General features: G+C 41.4%; 1 protein-coding gene across 3 annotated transcripts in view; it reads right to left on the reverse strand.

The window, feature by feature from the left end:
* The window catches only part of VSIG1 (V-set and immunoglobulin domain containing 1), a 45,186-nt gene extending 32,826 nt beyond the window's left edge, over positions 1-12,360 (reverse strand). The window contains exons 1-2 of one of the 3 annotated variants that reach the window (XM_027607419.2): positions 12,289-12,360; positions 10,936-11,080 (exon numbers count right to left, since the gene is read on the reverse strand). Coding sequence is in view for 2 of the 3 variants with exons in the window: in XM_027607418.2 (XP_027463219.1) it covers positions 3,990-4,038 (49 nt within the window). In the remaining variant the exon portion in view is untranslated. Of the gene's footprint in view, positions 1-3,989; positions 4,196-10,935; positions 11,081-12,288 lie in introns of those variants that run through there. The other 2 variants (XM_027607418.2, XM_027607420.2) reach the window with 2 other exon arrangements.
* Between the last annotated feature and the right edge of the window lie 323 nt (positions 12,361-12,683).

The raw sequence follows: 12,683 nt of genomic DNA on the forward strand, positions 1-12,683 counted from the left end.
AAAATGTCACCTGATTCCATTAGTGCACATTACTTAAGCCATGGAGATCAGCCTCTAGCCCATCCAACAGGATTTCCTGTGATGGTGTAAATATTCTATCTCTGCATTACCGTCCAATTCAGTAAGTCATTACCCACATGTGGTTGCTGAGCACGTGGAATGTGGCTAGGTGACTGAGGAACTGAATTTCTCATTTCATTTCACTTGAATTAATTTAAGTTGAGATAGTCACGTGTGGAGAGTGAAGAGTACAAATGTAACCTTCTGTGAGTGGCAGGTAAAAAAAAAAGTTCCCTCCCTTTGGATTAATTTACTCTAAATTGGGAAATTATTTTAAAACAGAAAAAGTCAGAAAAATCTCTGTATTAACAAGACGGTGAATGAATAGCAACCTGTAGATTAGTGCCTGAATTAAATAAAACTCAGAACTGCACTCTCCCTCACTGTCCTGGCTGGATGAGAAAGCGAAACAACACATATGTGGTTAAAATATGCGTGGTTGTTTTTAAAATTCAGTGGTGATTATTAAAAGAAACTAATCCGAACTCTATACACTTAAATTAATTGTTTTTAAAAGATGTTTTCTTTCATGGTTTGATAATGATTGTTCACTCGTGTACTTAATGCCTACAATATGGCAGGCACCGTGCTTATGGGGAATTATTCTCTTAATATACCACAGCAAAAATATTCCTCAAATAACCATACTTAACATGATGCATTTGAAGTGATTTAATTTCCAGCAACCTCGCATATAATTGCTTCATTTTTGACTTATAATATAACCAAGGGATCACTTTTTGGATTTGAGCATGAGACTAAAGCTCCAGTATATTACTGCTTTGAAGTGCTAGCCCATACAGCCAGAAAATGAAAATAACATTAAAATACCTTGTTAACAGGTGACTAACATATATTACAAGTATCTAAATGATATGTGTGAATTTTTGCAGAAGACATTTTTGATGGAAATGATTTTCCTGAAATGGAATGCAACCTAAGACTTCCTAAGAAGTCATCAGAAAGATTTTTTTGATCATATCAACTTCTATTGCAGTATAATTGACATATGCCATTATACAGAAAGATTCTGATTAAAATCTGTCTTGCTTAATTGTACAGAAAATTGATTTTAAATATGAACGTGAAAATTATTTCTGAATGCTTGGGGTTTGGGAAGGTAATTCATTCTTTTATTTTTCCAGCTTTACTGACATAAAATTGACAAAAAACAAAGCATGAGTGTAAGGTGTGCAATGCGTTGATGCACTTACATATTGCAAAATGACTACCACCATAGTGTGAACTAAACACCTCCATCACATCACATAATTACCATCTCTTTTTTGTGGTGAGAGCATTTAAGATCTACTCTCTTAGCAACTTTCAAGTATATATACAATATTATTAACTAGAGTCACCATGCTGTACATTAGATCCTCAGAACTTGCTCATCTTCTAACTGGAAATTTGTACCCTTTGTCTAACACCTCCCCAGCCCCTGGTAACCATCATTCTACTCTGTTTCTATGAGTTTGGCTTTTGTAGATTCCACTTCTAAGTGATATCCTACAGTATTTGTCTTTCTCTGACTTATTTCACTTAGCATAACATCCTCAAGGTCCATCCATGTTGTTCCAAATGGTAGCATTTCAGAAGGTAATTCATTCATTCTTTATTTTTTAAATCTTTTTTTTAAGATTTTATTTATTTATATGACAGAGAGAGACACAGCGAGAGAGGGAACACAAGCAGGGGAAGCGGCAGGCAGAGGGAGAAGCAGGCTCCTCGCTGAGCAGGGAGCCCGATGCGGGGCTCAATCCCAGGACCCCAGGATCGTGACCTGAGCCGAAGGCAGAAGCCTAACGACTGAGCCACGCAGGCGCCCCGCTAATTCATTCTTTCAACAAACATTTACTATGAGCCTACAATGTGCCAGGCACCGTGCTTGACACCAAAAAACATGACATTCTTCCTGATGGGAAACCAGTCCAGGTAGCACATCAAATTACGCCTCGATAAAAACATTATCATTGTTTCACAGACGTATTTGGATCAACTGAGTGACACTACCAATTCCAAGTATAGACTACGGAAATCTTCCTTTCTCCGAATTCCATACGGATGTAAGCACAGCAAACAGCAATATATTATACCATATTTCCATTCTACCTGCTAGACTGACACGACTGTATTTTCCTACGGGCCACCATATACGTATAGATACACAAGATATACACTATACCAACAAAACTGATTATATAGTCCTTGAAGAACAAAGGCTCTAAAGTATTTATTGGGTCACTCCGATTGGGCCTTGCTCTAAAAGTCACAATCAAATAAGATCCTGACGTCATCTAAGTAAGTTTTCAAACAATAGAAAACTGTATACAAGGTGGAAACCCAATTTTGCCATGATATATGTATACATACCTGTGAAGGAAAAAAATATATGTAAAAAATTCACTCAAATCTCTGAGTGGTAAGATTGCGGGTGATTTTTATTTTATTTATATGTTTTCATATATTCGACCTGTCCACAACACCCATACACTACATTTGTAATCAGTAAAAATTAGTTAGTTATGTTAAAAGTCATTCTTGTAACTATTCCAAAACTGGTGTCTAGTGTAAGCCTGCATAAGGCCTCACATAAGGAAATGGGGATTAACTACATGTGTGATTTTAGGGGGCTGGTGCAGAAGGCCCAGGGGCAACCCAATTAGCTAATGACTGGAAGCTCTTTAAGAAGGAACAAAGACTTGCACCGTCTAAAGTTAAAGTTTAAAATGAATATTCCTGGAGGCGGGGCGGCGGGGGCACTGTGACGTGTTCGCACCAGGATAGAAGCTGAGAAAGGTGGCTTGTTCCAGCTCTAAGTCCTAGTTAGATCACAGGATAAATACAATATTGCCTTCTGATGACTCCACAGAACATGTCTGTTTAAGCACTGAGAAACAAACATTTAGAGAACTATTACTGAATATCATGTAATTTTGAAAAGTCACAATTTTTAATTATGAAAATAGTATAATATTCTTTGTAGAAACTCCAGAAAATAGGGAAAAGCTGAGGAATAAAACAAGTCATCTATAATCCCATCACCCAGAGGCAATCACCATGAGCACTTTGGTATATAACCTTCTCACAATTTATTCTAGTCAAATGTGTGTATCTGCTTTTTCACTTAATATTTTATCCTGGACATTTTTCTTCTGTCATTAAATATGCTCAGTGACCCTCCTTCCAACGACTGCCTAATATTACCAATGGCTTAACTGTATCAGAATAACTGTAAACATTATTATTGTACCTACCATAGAGTTAACATCATAAAAAGAGATTCAAATGGATCTGGTATTTGAAAAAACGAGCCAAGGGATTTTCTGAATTAGTGATCTCTCCTGGGTCTTACCAACATCAGGATCTTGATTCTAAAAATGATTTTGTTTTGCTCCAATCCCTAAAAACACCCATATCGTGCACAGCAATAAATCACTCACATATTTTCCAAAATAAGGTCTTTGGTTTGGAAAACTGCAACTCCTAAAGAAATGTTACAGAGTAAAGCATAGCAGGCCCTCCAAGCCAGGCTCTGCTTGTCGTAACAAAGCAAGTGGATCACAGTGAGTTCCCTTAAAAGAATCACTAAAATAAAAGAGAGGGGGTAACTATCCTGAGTGCAAACTTCAGCTGCTGAGCAAATTAATCTGTTCACCTTCCAGATTAAAAAAAGAGAGAGTGAGAGAGAGAAAGAAAACTCCTGTGATTTTTGTGAGAAAATTTTAATTCAGAAGCTCCATAAAATTACATTTACAACATGGCCTATATTTGCTAAGCTAGAGCTCTGAAAATTACTTTATTCAGCAAAGTAATCATAATTCCTTTGAAGTGCAAGAGGAGAACATTCATGGAAAAATTCACGATTTCAGCTTAAGAGAAAACTCAGTCCCCAATCATCTTTGATGATTTGGAGATCCTTTCCTTACCAGCAAGGCAGCTTAGGATCAGAAAGACCTTCCAAAATGCGAACACCATTGTGTCAATGTTCGTCGAGCGCAGCCGAGGGCCGGTTGCTTGCCTGGGCTAGGCTGAGTCTCAGACTGCCTCCTTCAATCACACCGAGCTTGGCCAGGCTTATCTGCAGGCATCACGAAGCAAACAGCCTCTTCGGGCTTACTTATTGGGTACAGTCCTTTCTCAGAGCAGATTTGTGTTTCTTTGAAACACTTTTCATGGGGCGTGTTTCCTTTGATATATTTGCTACTGTGTTAATAATAAACCCATGCATTTAAATTCTTCAAGCTCTTTGTACACAGATTCTCTGAGTTTTAGCGTTTAAAATCAATCTTATTAAAAAGTTAAACTTGGGGGGGATATACAGTTGGAAGTGAGCCTATACGAATAAAAGCCGACAAGGCTAATTAATTTCAAATATTTCCATCGAAGCCTTCCAGCATGGATTCACCAACCTCCTTTCACAAATTAGGTTAGTAAATTGGTGCTCTAAGATTTTCTCAGGAGACAGGGTTCACAGGAAGGACACAGGGGTTAGGAAGCAAAAAGCATGCACTTCTGTGTGAACAAACTCTGGACACGCTACACTTTTTTTGAAGCTGTGGTGGTTCTCACCACTTTGGCGGTAGAACGAATAGCGTGCTTTGGTCTTCCGGGTTATAAACCCTATAGCATTCCCCCAACCGAACGCTGTGCCACCAGGTGAGTTGAATAAATGCTTTAAGACTTCCATTGGATGAGTCTCAACTTTTGCAGAATTAGGTTAATGAGTAGATGTAATGGGATTTCTTTGGAAAGGGGGTTCCCTAGAAGGGAATGGCAGGTTGCCTTGGTGAGAAGCCTTTGCTAACAAGAGTTCCTGTCACGTTTAAGTTGAGAGGCATGAAGGCCTCCTCGGGCTCTTCCTAGGTGATCTCTAAATCCTGCTGTTTTCACCAGTGCAATGGCTCTCAGATCTGTCCTTTCACCAATCTGCTGCTTCAACCCCAGGTTCTTAGGTCCGATGTTCCTACCCTGACCAAGCATCTTCAGTTAACACCACGACGGACTCCTTCCAACAAGACCCGAGTCCTTAATCTGGATTCCCAGCCTTCCAAGACCTGACCGTCCCCTCATCTGAACTTCACCCACCCGAAAAATGCTGTTGCAATTTCTTGCCTCACAGTGTTCAGTCACACGAAACATGGGCACGCTACAGTGATGTGTTTTATGAACTTTTTTTTTTAAGTTTTCATTGATTGAAGTAATCTGTACACCTGGCGGCAGGGCTCAAACTCATAACCTCGAGATCAAGAGTTGCATGCTCTTCCAACCGAGCAAGCCAGGCACCCTGTTTTATGAACTTTAATTTACAGGAAATGTTTGAGCCCCACTCACCTTAGCCAGGCCAGTTTCCCACTGCTTCCTGATTCCTTCCACAGCCTTTCCTGTCCATGCTCATGGCTGGTGCCAGACCTTGGCTCCAGGTGAATTCCAACACTGCTTAGAATTTTCTCCTCTATCTTCTTGCTGTCTAAGCAGATTCATAGGGCAGATCAGTAATGCTGTCTTATATGAAAAGCTTTATTTTTAAATTTTTAATGTTTACCACCCCTCTCTGGGCTCCACTTTGAATAGATTTGCATTGTACTTAGAACAAATACACTACAGTTGGCACTTGATTGTTTTCCAGTAGTTTCCTATTTATTAACTGGGTCTCCCCTAAATCCAATAGCTGTGAGCCCCTCCAGGGCAGAGACAAAGTCTTATAAGGCAGCCCCCAAGTTAAGAAAGGCTATATACCAAAATGTACTGGTAAGCCCATTGACTGAATCTAAGAGCACACATTCCTGCCAAAGCAGGATGCTTTAAACGGAAGACTCATTTCCAGACTTATGAGGCACATAGTCTACCACCGGTGTGAATTCTGGGTCCTGGGCCATACAGAGCAGGGGAAGAGGAGAAGGAGCAGCAGGGGGCCGAAAAAGAACATTCCTTTCCCTTCCTAGGATATGTGTTGAGCCCAAAGCAACATCCCCCCCCTGCAAATAACTACTGTATGCTTTTGACACCCACCTTCTTTTCTGTCCCCAACTCTCATGGCCCCCAGGACCCTTGAGTTCCTAGCTTGCCCTAAGGAAGGGTCTTACTCACCAGAATAACTCACGCTCCAAGACTACCTTTTCCTTTCTAACCTTATGCCTCCCAGAAATTCCCCTCTTCTGTATAAGCAGACAATCAGCTCCATGTTAGGAAGGGGAAAAAATTGCCATGAACATTCTTCAACCGGTTTACACTATTGAAAAGAGAATGCTTGCCTCCTCCACCCCAAATGAATCTCCCACCAGGAGTATCAGGCAATGCAATAAAGATAAATGGTCTGAGGGAGGAGGTTTTGCCGAGGAGGGCAATTTGGAGGGCAGCCCTCTGGAGGTCCACATCAACATTCTCAGCCTTGGCCCTGCCTTGACCTCTGAATCCATTAAGTCTCCAAAAGATCCATGAAAGTAGTACTGGCTTTTCCAGTGGTGAAGAGCTGGGATAGGGAAAGAGGTTTCTAAGTCAGGTGTTTGTAAGTCAAGGGCTTCCTATGTCTCCTTCCATGCCCCATAGGTGAGCATATAATTCATCATTAAACCTAGGACACTTTTGAGAGTGAATAGGCTGCTATTGGCATTACATGGGACAGACGGTGTAAATCATAACAGTCCCAGGTGAACTTGGATGTCTGGCCATCTGCTCATGGTGGAATGCTAAGCACAAAGCAAGGGCTAAGTAAAAGCTTTCTAATTAATCCGCTGCTGTCCAAGCTAGCTGGCCCTGAAGTGGGTGGGGTGGAAAGTATGACTTAAGGCTATTGCCAAAACCCATCTGCACACAGACTATCTCAGACAAACACAGAACTCTCTAGAACATTTAAGTAAAATGCCTACATTGCTGCTTACATCGCACCCAATTGGGACAGGAAGAATTCTGTGAAAACAAACTCAAAGAGATCATCTAAGTTCTCTTCTTGGTATTGAATTTTGATGTTATTGACAAAGAAGTGGGTCATTAACTAGCACATGAAGTACTGTTAAATATGCTTCATATTTTTACACGGCTTTATAACTTTTAAGCCGCTTTTCCATTTTATCTTCGCAACTGACTAAAATAAACAGGGGAGGAATTATCTCCGTTCTCTGTATAAAAAACAGAGGCTCAGAAACGTTGTGTCTTTCCCAAGGCCACAGAGCACGCATTAGATGCTGTCCCTCCCATCACAGTGACACAGTGGGACTGTCACGTATCAATCATGCTGTTTCCAGGAGTCTTTGGGAACTTTCAGAAATCTGCAGCCTCTGACTTATTTCTCATTTTTGTTAACTTAAAAATTACAAAAATAACACATTTTGATTGTAATGGGATTTCAAAGAACAAAAAAGAAGTACTCAGGGAATAAAAAGAAAGCCTCCATTCTCTTAACCACGGGTGTAATTGCACACCATGCGCACAAGCAATGGGAGTTTCATGTTTTTCTCAGAGCTTCTGCGAGTTCTCTCTCTCTCTCTCTCTCTCTCTCTCTCTCTCACACACACACACACACACACACACACACACACACACACACACATGCACGTGGTGGTGGTTTTTTGAATCATAAAGGTAATCGTACTATGCATATCATTCGATAGTTTGTTTTCCCCTTGAAAAAGTATTTTTATTGTCTCTTTGGGTCAGCATTTGCGACGCCACCTTAGAAGCTACCTTATGTGTTCGAAGGCTGCAGAGCATTTCACTGTACAGATGTACCACAACTCACTTAACCATTCTCTTGTTGGTCAATTCTTGCATTGCCTTCAGTTTGTCACTACTATTAACAACGGTGAAATGGATGTCCCTTTGCCTACATCTCCGCCCACTTGCATGATTATTTCTGTAGATTAGGTACCTAGAACTGGAACTGCTGAATCAAAGGAGACGGACGCTTTAAATTTTGGTAGAGTCTGCAATATTGTCCACTGGAAATCCTTTATAAATTGACACCTCCATTAAGAGTGTATGAGAGTGCCTGTCTCTCCACACCCTTGTCAATAGTGAAAAGTATACCATTTATTTTTACTAGTACCATGGGTGAGAACTGGTGTCACATTGCTGTTTTAATTTGTAGTTCTCTGGTGAGGCTGAGCCTTTTTTCATAGGTTTGCTGGCTTAATTGGTGTTCCATTCCCTGTGAATTGCCTATTTATGGCCTTAGGACACTTTTCATTGAATTATGTCTTTCAGTATCATTGAAGTGCTCCTTATACCTTAGGAATCTTAATTTCATACCCCATAATTAAGGATTAATTGATTGATTGATAACCAAGAATTAATTAAAAAGGAATTAAGTTTGGTGCATATATTATAAATATTTTCTTCCAGCCTAACTTTTTATTAAAAAATTTTACATCTTCCACCATAAAGAAGGTTTGCATTTTGTTCTAGTTAATCTAGCAATTTTTTTTTCTTCGTAGCTTCTGAGTTTCATGTCTTCCTTAAGAAAGCCTTCCCTGATCCCAGCCTATAGAAATGTTAATTTATATTATTATATAATATATATTAATATATAATATTATACTTTCTCTTAATGCTTCTATAATTTTGTCCTGCCTTTCAGTTATGGCAACTCTGTGCTTCCAGTTGCTCAGGCCAAAAGCCCTGGTGTCATCCTTGATTCCTCTCCTCCCCTCATGTACCACATCGAATCGTCAGCAAATTCTTTTGGGTCCATGTTCAAAATAGACCCAGACTCCGATGACCTTCCCCACTTTCACTGTTACCACCCTGGGCTGAGCTGCCACCATCAATTGCCAGGCTCACTGCAATGGCTTCCTAACTGGTCTCCCTGTTTCTTCCTTTTCCCCTTACAGTCTATTCTCATCACAGCAGCCAGAATGATCCTTTTACATGTAAGTCAGATCCCATCTCACTTTTGCTCAAGATCGTCCAATAGTTCTCAGTTTCTCTCACAGTAAAAGCCAAAGTCTTTAAAGTAGCCTATGGGGCACCTGGGTGGCTCAGTCATCTGTGTTTGACTCTTGGTTTCTGCTCAGGTCATGATCTCAGGGTCCTGGGATCCAGCCCTGGGTGGGGCTTGACACTCAGCGTAGAGTGTGCTAGAGAGTCTCTCTGTCCCCCTCTGTCTGCCCCTCCCCCCTCAAATAAATAAATCTTTAAAAATTGTTTTAAAGTTGTTCAGAAGACCCTATAAAATGATCTACCTCACCCCTTCCACCACCCGTCCAACCTACCTCATCTCCTACCACTCCTTCCCTCTCACCCTGATCCAACCACACTGTTCTTGCTGACTCTTGAATAAGCCAGGCACGCTCCCACTTTCGGGGGCGTTTACACTGGTGGTTTCCTCTGTCTGTGACCCTTTAAATCCAGGTATCAGCAGGTCCAACTCACATCTTCTTCAAGTCTTTGCTCGAATGTTAGTTTTCAACAATGCTGCCCCTGAGTACACAGTTTAAAACTGCAGATTTCTCCACTCCAGCCCTCCCAATCCCCTACTGCCTTTTCCTTATCACATAGCATTCATTACCTTCCAACATACTATGCTGTTTACTTGTGGTTAACTTTTCCACCCAGCTAGAATGTAAATTTCTCTCTCTCTTCTTTTTAAGATTTTATTTATTTATTTGAGAGAGAGAGAGAAAGCGAGAGAAGAAGTGGGGGGTGCAGAGGGAGAGAGAGAAGCAGACTCCCCACTGAGCAGGGAGCCCCGACACGGCTCAATCGCAGGACCCTGGGATCATGACCTGAGCAGAAAGCAGACGCTTTACAGACTGAGCCACCCAGGCGCCCCTAGAATGTAAGTTTCAAGAGGACAGGGATTTCCGTCTATTTCATTTACTATTTACTCCAAGGGCCTAGAACAGTGCCTTGCACATAGTAGGTACTCAGTATTTGCTAAATGAATGGATTTGGGAATCTGAATTTAACCCATTCAGATTTGATTTTTGTGTATTGTGTGAGATCAGTAGAAATGTTTTTTAAATGTCCTAGTGTCCTAAATAGGAACAGATCATTACCCTTTGAGGGAATTTGGTCTTTGGAAATAGCTAGGTCATTTCAGACTAATTTTATTAAATAAGGTAGGTGTTCAAGTTCATCAAAATGCTGTTTTGTGCCCAAGAAATGAGGCATAGGGGCACCTGGGTGGCTCAGGTGGTTAAGCGTCTGCCTTCAGTTCAGGTCTTGAGCCCAGGGTCCTGGGATGGAGCCCTACACTGGGTTTCCTGCTCGGTGGGAAGCCTGCTTCTCTCCCCACCTCTGCCTGCTGCTCCCCCCTGCTTGTGCGCACTCTCTCTCCCTCTCTCTCAAATAAATAAATAAAATCTTAAAAAAAAAGAAACGGCATAATTATAAAGTAATGAGCCTGCTGTCCTTGTGGGGCTTGGGAACCAGCTCAGTTGGCAGTCTTGGGTTTTCAAAAGACAGACTGAGACCATTCTTACTTATGGCACCAGCATGAGATCGAGACAGAGAGACAGATTTGGGAGTAAATTTTCTCATATATATTTTTTAATCCCTGAAATAGTCATCATGGGAAAATCAGAATTTATTGGACTTCCTTCTATATATTTTATGGTTTTGTAGGGACTTTTAAAATTCTGAATTACGTATAGAAGGGCATAATCTAGTCAGTGCTTAGAGTCTAAAGACTTTAATTCTTTCCTGTTGGAATGGTTCCAAAGAAAGTGTTTCAAACATTCTTTGTGCAATCACAGCACTATTGAGTCCTCATTGCTCCTTCTGACTCCCTGCCGGGCAACTCCACTTCTATGGCCCACTGGCGCCTCAGAGTAACTTCACACATGTCATCCTCTGGTCACCAAACCTGTGCCACTGCCCAACCACTGTTGCTGCACCCCCCCTTAGCTCTTCACTGGGGTACTCTTTGACTCTTACTTTGCTTACTCTGCCATTCCAGAAGGACCAGATCCTACTGAGAACTTCTCTTCAGCCCATCTTTTCTTTTCCATCTCCTGAGGCTTTGATGAACAACAGCTTTATCAGCAAGGAGGATGACTGGCAGCCATTTCCCAACGGGGAACTGGTAAAAATAAATAAATAAATAAATAAATAAATAAATAAATAAATAAACAAACGAACAAAATGGCTGCTCACGAGGGGTGCCTGTGGTGCAGTCCGTTTAACGACCGACTCTTGGTTTCAGCTCAGATTGTGATCAGGGTCGTGATCTCAGGGTCGTGAGATCGAGCCCCATCCCAGGCTCTGCGTTTAGGGCAGGGTATGCTTGAGATTCTCTCTCTCTCTGCCCCTCCCACTTGTGCGTTCTCTCTCTCTAAAATAAATACATCTTTAAAAAAAATAGCTGCTCACTAGATGTGTGCAATAAAGGATGGGGAGGGGGAGCAGGAGCAAATAGGTACTGCCCCATGAGGAGAACAGAAAACTGCCCAACTACATGTGAAATAGGATGTGGGTTATATAACAGGATTTTATATATATATATAGCTGAGGTCAGTTGAGAGAAGTGAGGATGACTCCTGTCATCCTCTAGTTCAGTCCCTGTTAGCTCTCATTTAGATGGTGGTGGTAACCTCCTAGCCCATCTCCTGGCCTCCAATTTTCCTCCCTCTCCAATCCATCCTAAACAATCCTGCCACCTAAGTTTTCCTAAAGTCTAATATCATCAGGTCATTCTCATACTCAAAAATCATCCACGACTCCCCATCACCTTTTTGCCACATAAGAATTTTTATCTAGCTTTCAATAGGTGTCCAACCTACCTTTGCTGCCTATTTTCTGAGATTTGTTTTTTTTTTTAAAGATTTTATTCATTCATTTGAGAGAGAGAATGAGAGAGAGAGAGAGCACATGAGAGGGGGGAGGGTCAGAGGGAGAAGCAGACTCCCCGCTGAGCGGGGAGCCCAATGCGGGACTCGATCCCGGGACTCCAGGATCATGACCTGAGCCGAAGGCAGTCGCTTAACCAACTGAGCCACCCAGGCGCCCTATTTTCTGAGATTTGTAACACCAAACAATGTCAGGGATGGCCGAAGTCTTACAAGTGATCTCCAAACAAAATTGAATACTCTCTTCCCTGAACATATGCCTCACTTTTCCATCCCTGTGCCTCTACAAGGCTATTCCCTCCTCCCAGATCTACCACCGCACCAAAGTGAATTGTCAAAAACCTACTCATCCTGTGAGCCTTATCACAACTGTTAACTCCTCCAGAGACTGTCTCCTGGTTCCCACATGATGTGATCTCACCTTAACAGCATTAATCAGTACCTTTCGCACAGCACTTAGGATAGCACAATCTTCATGTCCTGGTGCTCTTCATACCTCTAAAAATGCAAGCTCCTAAAGAGGATAAGGACCGTGTTTAGGTGATTTTACACACACACACACACACACACACACACAAGCTTGTTATTGGTCAGGCACTGTGCTAAGTGCTTTATATGCAGTATCTCACTTAATCTTCTTCACAGACTTATGAGGTAAGTAATAGTATTATCCCCATTTTATAGGTAAAGAAACAGAAGCACTGGGAAATGAAGCAATTTGCTCAAATCTCATTTATAGCAACACATAGACTCAGGACTCATTCTCCCCTCTCTCAACAGATCTCAACTATTCCTGTTATATAACCCACATCCTATTTCACATGTAGTTGGGCAGTT

Source organism: Zalophus californianus, chromosome X, assembly GCF_009762305.2.
Source record: "Zalophus californianus isolate mZalCal1 chromosome X, mZalCal1.pri.v2, whole genome shotgun sequence".
In the NCBI taxonomy this organism is placed as follows: Eukaryota; Metazoa; Chordata; class Mammalia; order Carnivora; family Otariidae; genus Zalophus; species Zalophus californianus.